The sequence below is a fragment of the Mauremys mutica genome, chromosome 1 (assembly GCF_020497125.1).
Source record: "Mauremys mutica isolate MM-2020 ecotype Southern chromosome 1, ASM2049712v1, whole genome shotgun sequence".
Taxonomy (NCBI): domain Eukaryota; kingdom Metazoa; phylum Chordata; order Testudines; family Geoemydidae; genus Mauremys; species Mauremys mutica.
Genome location: NC_059072.1, coordinates 29,279,615 through 29,298,991, shown reverse-complemented (window position 1 = coordinate 29,298,991; position 19,377 = coordinate 29,279,615). Strand labels below are relative to the sequence as shown.

At 38.4% G+C, this 19,377-nt stretch overlaps 1 protein-coding gene across 2 annotated transcripts in view; it reads left to right on the top strand.

Annotated features, from left to right (window-relative positions):
• COG5 (component of oligomeric golgi complex 5) overlaps positions 1-19,377 on the top strand; it is a 308,198-nt gene that overhangs the window by 23,266 nt on the left and 265,555 nt on the right. For both annotated transcript variants that reach the window (XM_045030137.1, XM_045030118.1), the window contains one exon: positions 1,505-1,625. In XM_045030137.1, the coding sequence (XP_044886072.1) occupies positions 1,505-1,625 (121 nt within the window). The remainder of the gene's footprint in view (positions 1-1,504; positions 1,626-19,377) is intronic.

The following is a 19,377-nucleotide window of genomic DNA, read 5'->3' as shown; positions in this document are numbered from 1 at the left end:
TTGCATGGATTCCATTTCTGATGAAATCTACACCATTTCTTTGTCTTTTCTTGCATTGAATCTCTAAGTTCTATTTCTCAAGATTTCAGCAGGCCCAGAATGTTGCGTGTACGAATTGCCATTATTACACCAACCTAATCCTATGTGAACTGACCTGGATCCCCAAGATCTAGTTTATAATTGCTCTCCTTTTGTTTTAAAACCTTCCATGTTGCTTTTTTACTCCTCTTATTTTTAGTACTACCTCCTATCTGTTGTTTCATGCAATCTCGCCACTGCTGGTGCGAAAACCTTCCCCTCTCCATCTCATGCCATCTGGAAGAACCTTCCTGGATCTCTCCATTTCATTTAAAAACTTGTCTGAAAATAGATCTCTTGTGGCTTGGATGTACCTCTTAATGTCTTTCTCCTTCTGCTTTTTATTACCTAGAAGAGGAAAACCTGGCTCAAGATTTGTCTGAGAACAGTCAATTAAAAAGCCAGGAACCTATTATAAGTGCCTCAAAAGTCAACAGTATTGTGTCCTAGATCAATGTTAACAAAGGCAAAGCAAAAGCATATGCAATTGTGTTTCCTGAATAAGATATACTTGGATCTTACTTTGTGCCTTCCAGCCAATCTCAAAACACTTTACAAGATTATGAATTAAGTTGACTTAACAATTGGCTGAACAAAGGTTTTCATAGATTCTAAGGCCAGAAGGGACAATTATCATCTAATCTGACTGCTATATAACACAAGCCATAGAATTTCCCCAAAATAATTCCTAGAGCATATCTTTTAGAAAAATATCCAAACTTGATTTTAAAATTCAGTGCTGGAGAATCCGCCATGATCCTTGGTAAATGGTTTCAGTTGTTAATTACTCTCCCCATTACAACTTTATGCCTTATTTCCGGTCTGAGTTTGAGAGTAACCATTCTAAAATTATTTCCCAAAATGGAGTGTTGTAGATATTCGGAGAGTACATGGTAATACGTATATTGACTGTTTTGGTCAGCCTTAAGATTTATCATCTCCTGAGATTAAAACAAAACAAAATCAATATTTGGTTTTTTTGTTTTGCTTCTGGTCAAACTTTGATCAGCTGAACAAAAGCCAGTATCCGCTTTTTACTGACATGGGTAAACTTTTCTGTGAAAGACATTATACAAAATAAAGCTAAATTGTCTTTATATATAAGATGTGATGTAACTTTTCAAGTGTTAATATTTCATTTTTGCATAGCAAATAAAATCAGAGGCTTTTGAACAGCATCATGTGCTGTAGCATTAATAGTTAAAATAGTGAGCACTGTTGTATAAAGTCATAGAGTACTTATGAAAAAATTGTCATTATTTATCCATGTCCATCTAACTAACCACTAGGTCTCTGATTCTGCAAATGGTTGCTTGTGTGTTTTGTATTTAACTACAAGCATATACTCAAGAGTTTCCAGGATTGGGGCCTAAAACTATACATGTCTAACATTGAATATTCACTTAAAGCCATAATTTCCACACAGGCAGCCTGTGACTTGCTGCGGAGAATAATACGCATCTTGTATCTAAGTAAGAGACTTCAAGGACAACTGCAGGGAGGAAGCAGAGAGATAACAAAAGCTGCCCAGAGTCTCAATGAACTTGGTGAGTCCTCTTAGTTATTTTAGTGGCATTTAAGTTTCTGCTCATGAGAACTGCAGTTTTAATTTTTGATAGTGTGTTTTTTTGTTTTTGTTTTTAAAAAGATGAAATTAAAGAATTGTCTATTTCCTGATCTGAATTAGAGACCAAGTTTACACTGCAATGTAAGCCCTAGGTTAGTAGAACTCGAGTTAGCAAACTCTGTGTTTATTAATTTAGGGATTGAGCATCTACACTTACTTGCAGCTCTAGGTTAGGAATTGTTCAACCCTGGGTCACAACCTTGGTGCCCACATCTACACTGCATTATGCAGGCCCGCGTCCAAATGTACGTCACAGACTTCTTAACACCCTCCCAGCACGTGCCAGCTCTAGCCCTTTGTTGATGGTGCAGTGTGGGAAAATTGACTATCCAAAGGACAAAGAAAGTTGGCACATGGGATACTTTTGACAATTTCCCAGAGCACAAATCCAGTGGGGCTGTGTCTACACTGTAAAGCAATAGAGCTTGAACCCTAGGTCCCAGCTTGAAACAGGCTTGAACCTTTCACCCCCATAAGGTTCTAGGACCTGGGTCCGAGCCCTGGAGCATGATTTGTGTGTCGACAGGAGGAGTGTTAGGCTTGAGCCTGAGTTTGAACCCTGGGCTTATCTTGTAATGTAGACATATATTTTTCATGAGGCTTACCTCGATACAGTTGACTAATTACAAGAGAAATCTTCTGATAATGAGTTACATGTTGGGCAAAGACTTACTTAGAGTAGCTAATTTTATATCAACCTGTGACTACATGGAATACATGCAGAGAGGGAAGGTTATTTAGCAGTAATGTTGGCTTTTAAGAGCCATTATTCCATTGGGTTTAGAGTATTTTGAATTAAATGTATTTTGTTTCTTTAAAAAAATTAGCCAAACCTGTGGCCTTTCTGAAAGTCATTTTAATCTCTCAGATCTCAGTAATAGCTGTTGTATACAAAATCTTAGCAGCTGTTGTTATTTCTTCTTTGATTTGATGGTATTCAAATTCCATCTTCTAAAAATAGAATGTGGGAAGACTGAACAATTAAACATTCAGAATTATCCTAAGGTTTGTTGTGCATATTTGTCATTGCTGATCTTTTCATACTCTGTAATAAAAAATTATTAGATAATTGTCTTTATAATTAACAGATGTTGTTATGCAAATGAAAGTCTATATTTATTTATTTGTTTGTTAGAACAATTGGATGAAAATGCTTAAGTATCAGCTATAATGTTCTAAGTTAGAATAGTGAAGAGTACAAACCCATTATCTTGCCAATGCATCTTGTGTTTTAACCAGGTCTTAAGCAAGTAGTGAGTGGGATTAATTTGAATTAAATAATTAGTTAAAATTAATGTGTTAATTTGGCTTTCAAAATTTTTGTAAAAAAATTTACATTGGTTTATACCTTCTGAGTATTAGCTCTATACTTTTTTTTAAGGCTCTCTGTATCACTCACTATCTTTCTATACTACTTTAAGTGATGTGCAAGACCTTGTCAAAGGACTTTCAGAAATCTAATAAATACATTCATGTAGGTGTCACTGTTCTCATATTTCATGTTGAAAAACTACAATCTTTCCCTAATGCTTATGAAAGTCTACTAATATGTTTTCTCTAAGTGTGGTACTTGAATTGTGTGCCCTGGTTAAGTAATGAGTCTCACTTGCTACCAGACAGAGTGTGGAATCCTGGCACCATTGAAGTCAATGACAAAACTCCCCTTGACTTCAGTAGAGCCAGGATTTCTCTCCAAGTGCTTGCTACAGTGAGTAGTTTCTGTGCACTATAGCATTTGCAGATCTGAGTCCTTAGATACTAAATATACCCATAGGCTTTTCTGACCATTTCTATGTTTTAGCATTTACAGAACATTGATTTAATGTTTTTTTTGTTTTTTTTTTATACTTAATTCAAACTAACAACTGTACCGCTGAATTTGTGACCAGATGTCTCCTTTTATGAAGGTTTTCAGCTGGTCTTGATTTAAAGATCATTACTCAGTGTGAAGAAAAAATAACATAATAATAAAAGCAAGTCCTAAATGTTAGGTGGAGATCATTTAAAACAACTCCTACTTTATCAGAGGAAAACCAGAAATTTTTTTCTACTCTTTGAAGGGTTTTATTAAGGTGGTGGTATTCCACAGCACTTCAAGGCAGTGCAAAGACATATTAGGAGATGTATAGTTTTACTATGGAGATGTCAGTAGCAACTGCATATTTAAAGTTGTAATGAGATTTTCACTTAAAACAGGTCTAAAATCTTTCGCACTTGAATGACTAGATTTAGTCTCAAAATTTGGCACAATAAACCCTTTATAGACGATATATATAAATATATATAGTGTCATTTTCTTTACCAGTTTGTGTGCACAGACTGAGTCTCTAGATATCTAAAAAATACTAAATTCCTGTGTAATATATATCTGCATGTAGAAATTGCCATATTGGATCAGACTAGTGGCCCACAGCAGATAAGAGAGGTGTTTAAAAAAAAAAAAAAAAAGGCCAGAATGGACAGCTATTGAATAACCTGCCAATGAATGTGGTGTTTATTTTTAATCCCATCAATTATTTTATTCCCTAATGCATCAGGATTTATCTCTCTCGTTGTTTTAAAAATATATGTAACTGATGTTCTCATTATCCATATTAATGTCTAATCCTTTTTTGACTCTACTAAACTCTTGGGCTCTGTTATTTTATAATATTTATCTCGCTCTTATATAAATAATGAATTTCTCTGTTTGAGCCCATATGTATGTAATACTTACTCTCCTCAAGAGCGGGGAGAGGGTGACCTCACTTTATACACATTTGCTAGTTGGTCTGGATGAGCAAGTGGGGAGCACATGCTGAACCCTTTAAAAAGATATAGCAGGAGTTGCTCTCACCCGCACTTGGCCTGCTCTGGTTGGTTGATTTTATTATTTAGACTTCTGTTCTGAAAGGCCTTTGACAAGCACTTGCACAAGAGGTTGCGATATGGTCATTGGGTGAGAGGCAAAGGATTGTCATCAGTCAAAAACTGGGTAAGAGACAGAAGGCTACTGATAGGATTCAATGGTTAATTTTCAAAATAGTGAAAGGTTAACAACAGGATACCCCTACGTTCTCAGCTAGGTCTGGAAGGGAGGGCGGCGAGTAGTGGGGTAATAATTTAGATTATAGTTACTTAAATTAGTCAGGACCAGAGAGGACTGTGAGAAACTTCAGAGATCTAACCAAGCTAGGTGAATGGGCGATGTGATGGCTGACGAAGTTCAGAGTTAGTTCTATAAGAAAATTAACTGTTTTTTCACTTTTGTGCTTGTAGAATATTAATCATAATTCTCAGGTAACCGTTTTTTGTGATCCATATGTTCCCTATCTTCGCAAAAACACAGGAAGTAGAACATAAACTAATTTACAAACTCTTCAGTTCTTTTAGAGCTACAAAACCTTTGAATTCTCTCTTGACTGAGGTGCCAACCCCTGTCCCAGAGCAGGGGTCTGCTTTCTATGCAGCTGGTCAGATATGTGAATGTTTTGCAGAAGAGAGCATTCATTCTTTCCATACAGCCCCTCTGTGGCTTTTTCTAGGATTTTCCTTCCCACAGCACAACACGGGGTGTCTTAGTACTGGTACTTAAGAAGTCCCTGAGCTAAGGGTACACCATGGACCAAAAACCAAGAGGCTATTACAGGTGTTATAATTTGATTCAGCAATGTTTTCCTGTTCTAAACAGGAAACCAATGCAAAAAAGATAATGGAGGATAAAAGGAAAATGAAGTGTTTTTAATCTGTTCATATTTAAGAATAATTTCTGTACAAGATGTGGAGTCCTGATCTTCTATTCCATGCTTATTTTATATCTCTGGGTCAGCATGGCTTTGTTCAGTCTTAACAATTTATCATCATGGTATTTGAACAAGTCTTATTACAAAGCTTTGAAAAGGAAAGCCTCCCTGCTTCTAGCTGGACAGGATTTACTACCATGGACTAGGGAAGTGCATGGGAAAAATATCAATGTCCTAGTGCAGGGGTAGGCAACCTATGGCACGTATGCCAAAGGTGTCATATGAGCTGATTTTCAGTAGCACTCACACTGGCTGGGTCCTGGCCACCAGTCCGAGGTGCTCTGCATTTTAATTTAATTTTAAATGAAGCTTCTTAAACATTTTAAAAACCTTATTTACTTTACATACAACAATAGTTTACTTATATATTATAGACTTATAGAAAGAGACCTTCTAAAAATGTTAAAGTGTATTACTGTCACGTGAAACCTTAAATTAGAATGAATAAATGAAGACTCGGCACACCACTTCTGAAAGGTTGCCGACCCCTGTCCTAGTGAATGAAGTTCCCAATTGTAGTTGTATAAGCAGTGTGGACAGCTACTCCTACAAAACCAGGCCCTGTGACAACTTCTAGCTGTGATTCAATGCAGAAGAAAATAAAAAGACATGTACGCTAAATACATTCTCTAAGAGGATCAATTGCTTTACTGGGAATAAACAGACAACTTTGAAATTAGAAATTTTTGAAGATATGCAAAGTCAGTAGAGCACAAAATACTTCTTGTTACTGAGGGAATAAAAAATAAAAAGAATTTACCAAAGCAATAGTATTATCATTGGGTAAGAAAACCTTCCTGTGCATGAACAGGAAAGCTCAGTGATGTATAGGTTGTTTTGGTTTTTAAATTAAACTGCTTGATGTTAAATTTACTGCAGGGAAGTTGAGTCTCTGGGAGCCATGGCTAATGACATGCTGGAGTCTTTGACTATTGTGATTAGAAAATTAAATTGAAAAGGCACAGGCCTTTCCTTATCACTCTTGCAGATAAAATCATAGATAAAGAAACTCCTGAAAGACCTTCCGCTTTAGTTCACCTCTCTGACCCAAGTACTTTTTGTTTCAAGCCCTCATTATGTGATTAACATTCAAATTAACTCCAGAACAGGTCGCCATGTTGCTTCCATTTTGCAAAAATTTAATACCCACAAACTATGTCAAAAGTAATTAGGCTAAGCAACATTAATTTGAGGGAAGAGTGGCACTGGACATCTGAAATCAAATGCCATATTTCTAAATTCCTTTGACCTGCTTGCAGGTTAATTCCCCCCCCACCCCAGTTCTCAGGCAGCTGACTCCACTGGTATTTGAAAGAATACCAAATTACTTTGCAAAATCTAAATCTTTTTGGGGATGGTGGTGAATAATGTTTTGTTTGTCCATACACAAAGTACTGCTCTTCAGTATTCAAGTAACACATGAATAATGAAGACCTAAATTGTTGTATTAGGTATATATAGCAACTTAATTTATCATTGAGCTTTCATACTTAGGCCTGGTCTACACGAAGACATTAGGTCGGTATAACTACATCACTCAGGGTTATGAAAAATCCATACCCCTGAATGACGCAGTTAAACTGACCTGACCCCTGGTGTAGACCACATTAGGTTGATGGGAGAATTCACCCATTGACCCTAGCTTTTGCCTTTTGGGGAGGTGGATTATGTATGCCTATGGGAGAACCCCTCCTGTCGGCGTAAGTGGTGTCTTCACTGAAGCACTACAGTGGCACAGCTGCAGTAGTATTTTAAGTGTAAACAAGCCTTCAGTTGGTATACTTAGCTCCCACTTCTGGCTCTGGCCTCCAGCCTCTGACTCTGACCCTTGCTTCCATTTCCCTGCTTTGGATGCTTGTTCCGGCCACTAGGCAAGACTGCCCACAACTCAATCCCTAAAAGATTGTGATATCTGTTTTTCCCAGGATTAAGGTTTTGGTTCTCATAGATGCTCTAAAATGCTTTGATTGTTTGCTAAAATCCAGTATATTCAATAGGGTTTTATTCCCAAATATGAAGACTTCATCAGAGAGCTGTATTATGTCAAATTTTAAGACATGATTTAATAGTCTGTTTTTTTTTACTCTAAAAGTATTGAATCTTAATGGTTATATTGTTGGAATGTCTTAATGTCCAATTTGCAGAACATGTCACAAGTTAATATTTTATTACATTGGATTTAAAAGAGCATTCAATGTATCATGCACAGTATTTTTAGTTGTTACCCTATGGTTGTAAATTGAATGAAGACTACTGTTGTGTATTTTCCCTCTTTTTGTGGGGAGAAGGGATTCTTACTTCCCTCCCGCCCCCTCTCTCCTCCTATTGTTCCTGCCTTACTGAAAAACTCTGGCTCTGCATCCTCTATGCTGCCTCCTTCTCTGGCCCCAGATGCTGCTACTTCATTTTAATTTATTTGCATTACCATATAGTAACTAGCAGCCCTAGTCATGGACTAAGACCCCATTGTACTAGATGCTGTACACATCGAACAAAATCTGGAGCTTCAGAAATCACACCGCTGATTCACGTGTGATGATAATGAAGACTTCAGGAAGGAAATGGTAGCAGAAATGAACAGACAAATACTATAAGAGAAGAGGGAGGCAATGGTATGTAAAGAGATGTCTTCAAGTTGTGGTGAGATGGGTGAGACCAGTAGTGGAGAGCTTCATTGGTACTGCAGTCTCAGCTTATGTTGGGTTGCATTTAAACTTTGTTGTGTGCTATCTGAGATATCAGACGCTAGTAGTGCTTGTATCTGCAGGACCTTCCATCCCTGTGGGAAAGTATGATCGCATATCCACTTGATTCCTGACGGCACCCTTTAGTGACTGTAGTAATAGCTTAGATGTACTTCAGCAGTGGTTCCAGTGATGTGTGGCCTTCAAAATGAAGGAGAAAACCTGGGCATTGTAGGCGACTGAAACAGAGGAGTTGTGAATGATGCAGTAGAAATGAGGAGCAGAGAAAGTGGTGGAAATAAGGGACATGGAGAAGAAATTCACAATATTAAACGAGAAAGTAATATTATGCAAATAGCTTAATTTCAAGGGAACAGTTTTTATGAGTTTCTTTTGGCTACTGATCACACATAGTGATTGTAACTGAATATATAGCTAAAGAAATTCAGAAGTAAAACTTCTGTCCTTATAATTATCAAATTCCCCTCGCGCTGTTTTTTTTTTTTTTAAAGAATCCTTATCTGACAGACAAACATGATATAAAACCCTTGTTTCTGCTAATGAATGCCTAGTCTCTATGTGGAGGATTATTGTATCCCAGATGGCATATGAGAATGGCTCTTATTATAGTTTCATCCGGTGATTTTTCTAAAACAATGTTTGAGTTTAAGTGTTTCTATGCTTGGCAGCTGGACAATCATATTCACACTGGAGAGTGTCAAAGGATTTGAAAGAACCATTAATATAAATATTCCCCAAGGCGTAGATGCCCATGATTAACCAGATAGAAGACGAGTAGTACTTCAATTACTAGAATCTTCAAAGTGACTTTGAGCCAGAGTGGTGGTTGTAGGATCTAACTAGTGATCTCTGTGAATGATTTTTGAGTCCATTGGCAAAATATTTTGCAACTAGATAGCCACAGTGATTTTATAAATCTTTATCATTATGGATATAAGATGAAGAGGTGGGTCTCAATTTTAGTCCAAGAATGGAAGATTTATCTTTTGTCAAGAGCTGAAGGCACTGTACAAGCTCTAAAGTGTCAAAATTTTAAATCCAGAGCTTTCTAAGTCAGTTGGGGTAAAACAGACCTACATGCGACAAAGGAGAGAGAAGGAATTAAGACTATAGCTCTGTGCAGGGAGAGAGGAGACAGGGAAGGGAAGAAAAGGAAAGGGATTATGCCCAGGTTGTAAATGGAGGTTAATAGTAAACCTTTAAAAATCTTTTTTAAAGAATCTTTTTTAATTTTGTAGGTTGCCAATAAACTGTAACAAACAAGATCAGTAGGGAAAAGTCTGAAACAATTCCTCAGAACTCTTAATTTTCAAATAACTAAACAGAAACCTTTATCTCCTGAACGAGAGGAGTGGGTGGCTGTGTGTGTTGGGGAGGACAGGCAGTTAGATGACTGTGCTTGGAATAATAGATGAAAATGTGGACACTGGCCTGGACAATATTGCGTTTTATAATTAGGGCCCTACCAAATTTCCGTCCGTGAAAAACAAGTAACGGACTGTGAAATCTGGCTATTATAGGGGAGAGGAAGCCTAACCTGTGCTGGACACCAGCTGCTAGTCCTGGCTGCGCTGGGGAGGGATGGGACTTTCTTTTCCCCTGCAGTTGCCCCTCCTGGGCCGAGTCAGACCCACCTCCAGAAACTTCCCCTGGCTGCAGGATGCTCCATGGCTGCTGGCTGGGAACCCAGCTCTGAAGGCAGTGCAGCAGTGAGCTCTCTTCCTGGAGCAAAAGTATGACCTGTAACTGTAAATTGGACAAGATTATTAATTCATTTGGCAAGTCTCCACTTATGATGTTGCACATTGGAGCCATGACACAGCATTACATAGAATTATGTGGATTATTGAAGATTTTGTGGAACTTGGAAGGGAGCTGAAGAGGAGGAAAATTCAAATGATGTTCTTTGAGATCCACAATATCTTCCAATGCACAAGTGAGAGAAGGCAGAAAGTACTAGAGGTGAACTGTTGGCTGCATGATTGGTATGAAGCTGAAGGTTTGGTTCCATGGAACATTGGGTCAAATTCTAGTGAGAGAGGGGACTGTGCAAATGGGACAGCTTGCATCTCACAAGCAGGGGGCTATTCTTGATTGGAGACTGGCTGGAAAAGTCATGAGGGCACAAAGGAGGCAAATGCAATATAAACAAACTTAGTACATGGTGAACAAATTGAACTGATGTGACAAAAAATATGAAGTGAAGAATTTTTTCATTTGCTAATGTACCAATGCTAGGTGTCTGACTAACAGCTTTGAGGAACTGGAGAGTCTAATTGATTAGAAGAAATGTGATATTATTGACATTACTGAAATTTGATTTTCTAACACAAAAGGTATTTCACCCAACATGAGGAAACTCATATTTTGGACCTCATGAGAAAGATCACTGAATTGGAAGTTAGTGTTTGCCTAAAGTCCAATGATCAATATGGGCAAACAAAGTACAGTCCCAATCAATAATATATATACTTGGTGTTTAAAAAGGGCTAAATTATCAAAGCTGAGGAAAATTATGGAAAAAAAATTGGGAGATGTGAAGGGGTGGAGGCCTCAGGGTCCTATGATAACCAGTCCCAGAGAGGAGCAGAAGAGAAGTCTTCCTACCAGGGAAGCAACCAAAGAGGGAAGCTACAGGGGGCAGCCAATCAGAGCCCAGCATGCTCACATAAAAGGAGCTTCAGGGCCAGAGTCAGTCAGTTGTTGCCTGGAGCTGGAAGAGAGAGAACTGTGTTCCTGGCTGGCTGAAAAAGCAGCAGGACCATGGACAGCTCAGTGCTGGCAGGGCCTGGGCAAGCAAGAGAAAGCTCCTGGCTGGCTGCTGGGACTGACTAAGGACTGAGCATAGGGAAGGCTGCAGAAAGACAGTGGAGACATGGAGGAAGCCCTGGGGGGTATGGCCCCATCAGAGGGCCAGGACAAGTTAGACTGCATGCCCAGAAGGAGTTTGTTCTGTTTCACATACAGACAGTGTGTGAGACTTGGCCGGTCACTGAAAACCTGCCTGAGAAACCACTGACAGGGGTCACCACAAACTGAGAGACTACAGGCACATGCACTCGACCAGGAGGTGCACACAAGAGGTGGGTGCCAGCTCATTACAGGAGGTAAAAATTAGACAGAAAAATGTGAGTGAAAATTGGGATTTTTATAAGAAGAGTTTATTAGCTGGACAAAAAGTCACAATTCCACAATCAAGAAAGAGGACAACTTTGGCTATAATCCCATCCTGGTTTAGTGGTTGTGACGGCAACAAAAACAAGAGGAAATAGCAATTGTTCTAAATGAGAAGTTATGAACTGTAGAAAATTGATAAGGGAAGTTAAAGACATCAGGGAAAATCCATGGCTGGCAGTGCTAATGACAATAAGGAGTTTTTAAAAGTAATACTAGAACAAAAGAAATCCACGCAATGATATAGGTCCATTACTAGATAAAGATGGTAAAATTGATGATGATGCAGAGCAGACAGAAATATTCATTAATTATTTCTGTTCTATATTTGGAAAGAAGGAGGGTGATGTATTTGTGTTACATGAGGATGATGACGTGTTTTCCAGTCCATTCGTAACAAAGGAAGATGTTTAACATCTGCTGAGAATAAACATTTTCAAAATGGCATTGCTCGACAGTTTGCATCCAAGAGTCGTAAAAGAGTTGGCAAGGAGATCTTTGGCCCACTGATATTAATTTTTTAATAAATCTTGAAATACTAGGGAAATTCCAGAAATTGGAAGAGTGCTAATGTTGTGCCAATATTAAAAAAGGACAAGTGGAATGATATAGAGAACTATAGGCCAATTAGCCTGACATCAATCTCAGGCAAAATAATAGAAAAGCTGATACAGGATTCAATTGATAAACAATGAAAAGATAGGAATATAATTGCCAGTCAACATGACTTTATGGAAAATAGGTCTTGTCAAACAAACCTGATTTAATTCTTTTGAGATTACAAATTTGCCTGGTAAAGGTAATTGCATAATTATATAATGCACTTAGACTTTTGTAAGGCATTTGAGTTAGTATTGCACAACATTCTGATTAAAAATAGCACTATAAAATATCAATAAAGCACATGTAATTGCATTAAGAACTGGCTGGCTGACAGATCTCAAAAACTAGTTGTTAGTGGAGAATAATCATTGACTGGGGGTGTTTCTAGTGGGGTTTTATAGGGATTGGTAGAAGGCCTGACATTCAACAATTTCATCAATGATCTGGAGGTAAAGTATAAAATTGATGCTGATTAAAATTTTGTGAATGAAACAAAGATTGATGAATGGTAAATAATGATGAGGACAGGCAGTCATATAGAGCGATCAGGAGCTCTTGGTAAGCTGGGCCCATTCAAACAAAATGCAGTGTTATACATGTAGGAACAAAGAATGCAGGCCATACCTACAGAAAATGTGACTGAATCCTGGATATCAGAGACTCTGAAAAGGATCTGAGGGTCATAGTGGACAAGCAATTGAACATAAACATTAGTTTAATGGTGTGGAAAAATGGGCGAACATGACCTTTGGATATATCAATGGGAATAGTGAGTCAGAGTAAAGAGGTGATTTTTACCTCTGTATATGGCACTGGTGAGGCTGATGCTGGTTCTGGTGTCAACATTTTAGAAAGGAAGTTGAAAAATTGAAGTATGTGCATAAAATAGCCACAAATATTAGTTGAGTCCTAGAGAAAATGCCTTACAGTGAGAGACTTAAGCTAACTGATTGAGCTCTTTATCAGAAAGAAGATTGAGAGGTAACTTGATTACAGTGCATAAGTACCTTCACAGGGAGAAAATATCAGTGGTAAAAAGGCTCTCTAATGTAGTGGAGGAAGACATAACAAGAACCATTGGGCTGGAAGCCAAAGCCAGACAAATTCTGTTAAAAATCTTTGATTTATTTTAATTGTAAAGGATGATTAGCCATTGGAAACAAGAGGAGTGATGGATTCTCTGTCTCCCGATGTCTTCAAATCAAGAACAGATGCCTTTCTGGAAGACATGCTTTACACAAACACAAATTATGCTTTAGTCAAACACAGGTTACTGGGTTCAATACAGGGGTAACTGGGTAAAATTTAATATCCTGTGATATACAAGAGGACAGACTAGATCAAATGGTCCCTTCAGACCTTAAACTATGAATCTATGAGAACCCATAAGGAACCTGATCAATTATGGACATAAATTGAAAATTGCCAAGCCATCCTAGTGATGGTCTCTTTCAAACAGACCCACAGTGCTGCTTCTCCAGTTTTATCTGGTTGAAAACATGCCTTCAACATAGGGGGAAAAAAAAAAAAGTCTTTTGGTGAATCCCAACACTTCAGCCAAAGAATGTGTGAATAACTTGTACACTAGAAAATTGTTTTGTGTTTAAACATGATTGGGAATACTCAAACTGGCAGATATGATGCTTACTATGACTCTGGTCAGTACAGCTAAGGGCAAGATGTGTTCAGCATCCTGTCAGCTGGCTGTGGTTAAACTCTGAGTGCATGATACTCTGCCCCCTCCTCTCATGCTGGTAAAGAGTGAGTTCTGAGGGGCATTTTTTCTCAGCTCCCAGTGCACTGGCTAGCATGCTGGACGGGCATGTGAAAAGTAGGGTGGGAAGTAACCTCTTACTGGTCAGGAGCAGTAAAAGACTTCTTGCCCCTGGAATCAAAGGAGAGCAGGTCCCTTTTCTTGCTGCCTTCTGAGGCAGCACAGCTACTTTTTGCCCCTTGCACATGGCAGTATCTAAAAGCACAGTCTAGCTTTTAGACTGTAATCTTTTGAAATACTGGTGTCTCTCTCTCTCTCTCTCTCTCTCTCTGTGTGTGTTTTTAAAGCACTTTATTACACCCATGTTGCTGTATCAAATAGTTGTGTTTTTTTTTTTTTTTTGGTGTGTGTGTAAAATTCTGTCATACTTTTTCAAATACAAAAAATTGTTCGGTCCAACTCTTGTAATAGGGTCAACAGTTATCAGAACTCAATCCTCCTCCCCTCAGATTCAGTGGCAAAATTCCCATTGACGTCACTGGGAGCAGATTCAGGTTCGGTTAGAGGCTGGAAGGGACCTGGTTGTCCCTTGAAGATCCTCTGTGCCTGAACTAAAGGATGGATAAATGTGATTCCATATGAGGTCTGAGTTAAGGAGCACGTGGAAGGAAATTTTTGTAGTTTCTCATGTCTGAAATAGTTTTTTAAAAAATAAACAGGTTATCTTCAGAGGAGGGGTTGTAATTCTTCATGTCTGGTTCAGCGGCATCAGGCTTATAGCTTCCAAAAGTTAATCAACGTATTAGGTTTCTTAAAGACTTTAAGACAAAAACAAACATACAAGCAAAACCTTTACAATTAAAAATAGGTTTTGTCTGTCTACCAGCCAAATTCCAGTGTTCCACTGCCCAGGGGCACACAATCTGGTTACATGCTTTATATGTCAAAGGCAGACTCTCCGGCTTCTGAACAGCACCTAACCTTATTAAAACAAGGAGCTTCCAAATGTTTTGGGAACATAAATGGAATGGCTTGCATATAGCAGGTTGTCTACAATACCAGACAAAGGCTTTAAAAACCTTTATTTGTTCTCATTCATACCACAGAAAGCTATTGGCCTTTAGTCCGTGTTGTGAAACATGTAACACAAAATTGCAACATAACAAAGTCTCAGAAAATCAATAACCCCCCAAATGATCCAACTTTTGTTTCCCTTTTGTTTAAACTCCTTGTCTGAATTCTGTATTTCAAGCTTTACTTTAAACAAGAGTTGGCAAAAGCCGCTAAGTCTGCATGAATCTTTCTAAAGAAGTCTCTGACTTATATCTCCGTGTGCTCGTCTTCATGCTTTTGTAAGACTACAGATAAGGTGCATACTTCTGTTTGAAAAATAATGTATAGTAGTGTAAAATCAAAGGATCAAAATTTGTATTAATTTTGCACTAAACTGTACAGTTGGTAACATCAAATCTAAATGTTCATTCGAACATGATGGCTGCAAACGGTGGAACACTGAATGGTACTCCTTTTGATCACATCTTCTTAACACAATTATCCATGCAAATTTCAGATTATGAAGAGATGCATTTATAATTTAGATGACACTGTTTGTATTTGTTGAGGTACAATATACCTCTTTCTATAATGAGTTCACTTGCTTGTAGTGAAAATGGTAACATCTTGTGAATAGTGTTTGTTTAAAGACTGAAGCAGCAACAAACAAACATAATGACACATCTGGGTGTGTCTTATTGTTATTATAGTTACATTAAGTTTTCCATACACTTAATTTTTCATGAGTTCTTCTCTACCAGATAGTTTCTTTGGGGCTGGTATGTAGTGTATTGAGATTGTTTCTGTTAGACCACAGAGCATAAGAAAGCACTTTAAGAAAAAAAATGTATTCGGTCTTTTTACATTTTTCCCTTTCTAGTTGTTGATATTGTCATTCAGTAGATTCGGATGAGCAGCTGTTGGCAGAAGTGATGCCTTCTTTCCTGTTCAGGGTTGAAGCTCTTGCTATTATATTTGTTTTCAGTTCTTGCATCACAAGGGCATGCATATTGTGTGACTAGTATTCTACTGAATTTCTTGCTTCTGATGTCTTTACTTCAGTTGGTTTGTAGATGATAGTGTATTCATACTCACTGGTGATGGTGATAATTTCCCAAAAGGTAAAGCTTCCCTTTTCTTTTCCATTGTATATCTCTCTTGGATGTTTGGAAAATCTTGAAACCAGGGTTGAAAGAAGAAGAATGGTATAACAGTGCAGTAATATAACGGTGTAATGAAGAAGCAATACATTAAGCATTATGTGAAGCAATAGATTTGTCATCAGATATTAAGCATTTTTCCCCTCACTACCAGTGCTTAGTTTATGATGCATAATGTACGGCAGGCTGTGGGAGAGCCTGGCACAATTAAAAGCAAAACTGGCCTAATATGGCTGTGGGAATAACAGTCTGACACAGCCAAAAAGACAAGTTTTATTGCAATGATGTTGTTCCAGCAATAACATTGAGGTGTTTATCAGATGCAGTATCAAGTTAAACCATTACAAGGCAGTGTAGGAAGTTAAAGATTATAGTGAGATAACGGAACAGCAAATGAGTATTTCCTAAATCTAGTTGATAAGAGAAACAAGGACATGCTGCCTGCCAATGTCACTATTAGGATAGATAGTGAACTCTTTGCATTTTAACCCAGTGTTAATTAGGGGGATAAAAAGGTTCTTAACCTGAAACTTGATAATACAGTTTATATCTCTTAACATTTTGTTGTTAAGATGCTATATATGGGATTTTTGTTTTTATTCGCAAGACATGCTCGCTTTGCCAGAGAGAATATCACTTAAGGATTCAATCCCTCTGAGGAGCTGAATGTTTATCATCAGGTGGATAATGAATGCCTTAAGTTTGATAAGATGAACAGAAGACAATATAAAGGACAGTAGCCCTGGTATAGAAGGTAGGAAGGATTTCTGAAGGCCTGAAAGTCCCTGCTTGCTGTTATTGCCTCTGTTCTTTTGAGAAGTGCATAGTGCATCTTTCCCCTGGGACAAGACTCAAACTGAAATAGTCTCATGTACATACTATGTATGCGTGTTATTATACATGTCATAGATTTAAAAAAGATGAACCATAAGGTCTTTAAAGAAAAAAGAATAGAGAGAATGGAAGTTGGAAACCAGAATTGTTCACAGAAAACAAATATTTACCTGAGAACACTCAACCATGCAACTGTTCTGCTGTCTGACAACTACATCGTTGTCTTAAAATTTTTCATCATGTTATGATACACACATAACTTCAGCAAAAAAAGCTATTCCATCTGTCCAGGTAAATATGTATCTTGTATATTCTAAATCTTGAATAAGAAATGTTTTTGTAGTAATGTCTGACAGAGCACAGTGATTCTGTCTATTCAGATGGCAGATATGCTCTCTACATGCTAAAAATAACTTTAAAAATGATGTGTACACATGCAAAATGCCTTCATGCAGGATTCCATTTTTACTTTAATATGTTGTTTTTAAGAAATCTAAAAGAAATTAGATCATTTAAAATTTAAATTTCTTGCTAAATTAATGTTGAACTCTTGTTTGTGTGTGTGTGTGTGTGTGCGCGCGCGCCTAAATATTCAGGGAGGGAAGACACCTTGGTAAATAAAGTTAAAGAGTTCAACCATGTAGTGACCTTTCATTAGACTGTATTTTAGTCATCTTGAAATCAAATTTATAACATGGTAATTTTCTCTGTCAATGTCTTAATAAGGGCTGGTTCTTAAAGGTTAAGCTAGTTCTCCCAGACACTCCAATATTTCCTATCACTATTCAGACTTTTTCTCTCTTTCTCTTTTAACCCTACTTGCCTTAGGATAAGATGTGTGAATTTTAATTGAACTAATGACTTTTTGTGAGGGGAGTGTAAAATGTACTAGCCAATTTCATGCTGTACAATAATATTTATTTCATATTCCATTTGTCTCCTCCCACTTTTAGCTTTATTTTTTCATTCTGCCACCAATAGTTGCAGTAGCATCCAACTTCTTGTCCTCCCAGTGCCCTCTCTTTTTTTCCTTCATATTCCTCCTTAAAATGGACTTCTCTCCCTTCCTAGAGTCCCAATGATCTGTGAACAACCCTTCCTTATTTGAACTGTTGTCCTATGGCTTGTCTTGTCTTTATGAGATTTTAAGCTTTCTGTGGAGCGCACATGTTATGGTATGTTTTATAAAGAAGGATGTACACTTACAGGGCTGTAATATGCTTAATAATACTTTGCGGTTTTGTATAGTGCCTTTCTTCTGAGGATATCAAAGTGCATCATTGTGTATCATTATTCACATTTTTCAGATGAGGAAGCATAAACACAGGAAGTTTCAATGACTTGCTTGAAATCACACAACAAATTTGGCAATAGAGATGGGAGCAGAACACACATGGCTCTGATGCTAAGGCCAGGTCTACATTACAGACGTATATCATTATAAGTATGTTGTGTGGGGGTGTGAAAAGTCCACTCTCCTGAATGAGGGAGTTATACCAACCTAACCCTCTGTGTAGACAGCACTATGTTGATGGGAGAGCTTATCCCATCGACATAGCTACCGCATCTTGTGGAGGGAGATTAACTACACTGATGAGAGACGCTCTTCTGTCAGTGTAGGTGCATCTTTGCTTAAGTGCTGCAGCGGCTTAGCTGCACTTAAGTGTAGATCTGCTTTGTCCCTCCCTTGATCTAACTACTGGACCATGCTCCTTTTCTTTATACCATAAAGTATTATACTGCAGCCCAGCATCTCCCACAATTCTTGATGTCTGGGCTACACTGTTTACTCTTGCAGCACACACAGAAAGATTAGTGTGTTGGCTTCACCATGCTGGCACGTCCATCTACTCCTGCTTGTGGCCAGATGCTTTGCCTCCGCAGCAGTGTGTGGACAACGGTTTCTGTGCTCCCGCCTTTCATCTGCTAAGGGGTGTGTAGTTTTTATATATATATATATATATAACATTACTAATTTTGGGGCAGTGGTGAGTTCCCTCTGTAGCACCCCCCCCCCCCATAGGTCAGTTATTGGTTGTGGGTTGGAACCCACCCAGAGCCTCTGCTGCAGCACCTCCTTGCTGGCTCTTATGCATCTTTTTAGGTATGGCAGAGCAGCCTAAAAAGCATCAAATAAAATCCAAATGGTGCTCTAGCTGTGAGACTGCCTTGCCAGGCTCAGCAGGCAGCGAGTTCTGCCCAGTCTGCACTCTGCCTTCTGTTGCTAACTCTGTTGGATCTTGGGGTTGAGTCAGACAGGACTGTGGGATCTTTGACCCATCAGAGCAGCTGTGACTCCAACATGAGAAAAATGGACCAGGAGTCTCTGGGCAAAGCTGGGAGAGGCTCTAAAGACAAGGAGGACCACCATCAGATGGTTCCAGGGGCAAGTTCCAAGGGGCCCTTGGAAAACAGAGGGGAGACTTGCGTGGGGGAGAAGCTAGACAACATAGTGGTGGACAATACTGCAAAATCTAAATGGTCCCTCCCACAACCACATCATGCCTTTGAGAGAGAGTACAAACCAGCCTTCAGACAAAGGTGCTCCTTTTGGCCTTCATCCTCAGAGAAATACTATCAAAAGGACAACAGGTTCTCCAGAGAAAAGCTGTGGAACCATAGCTCTGGAGGCAAGCCCCAAGCGGAC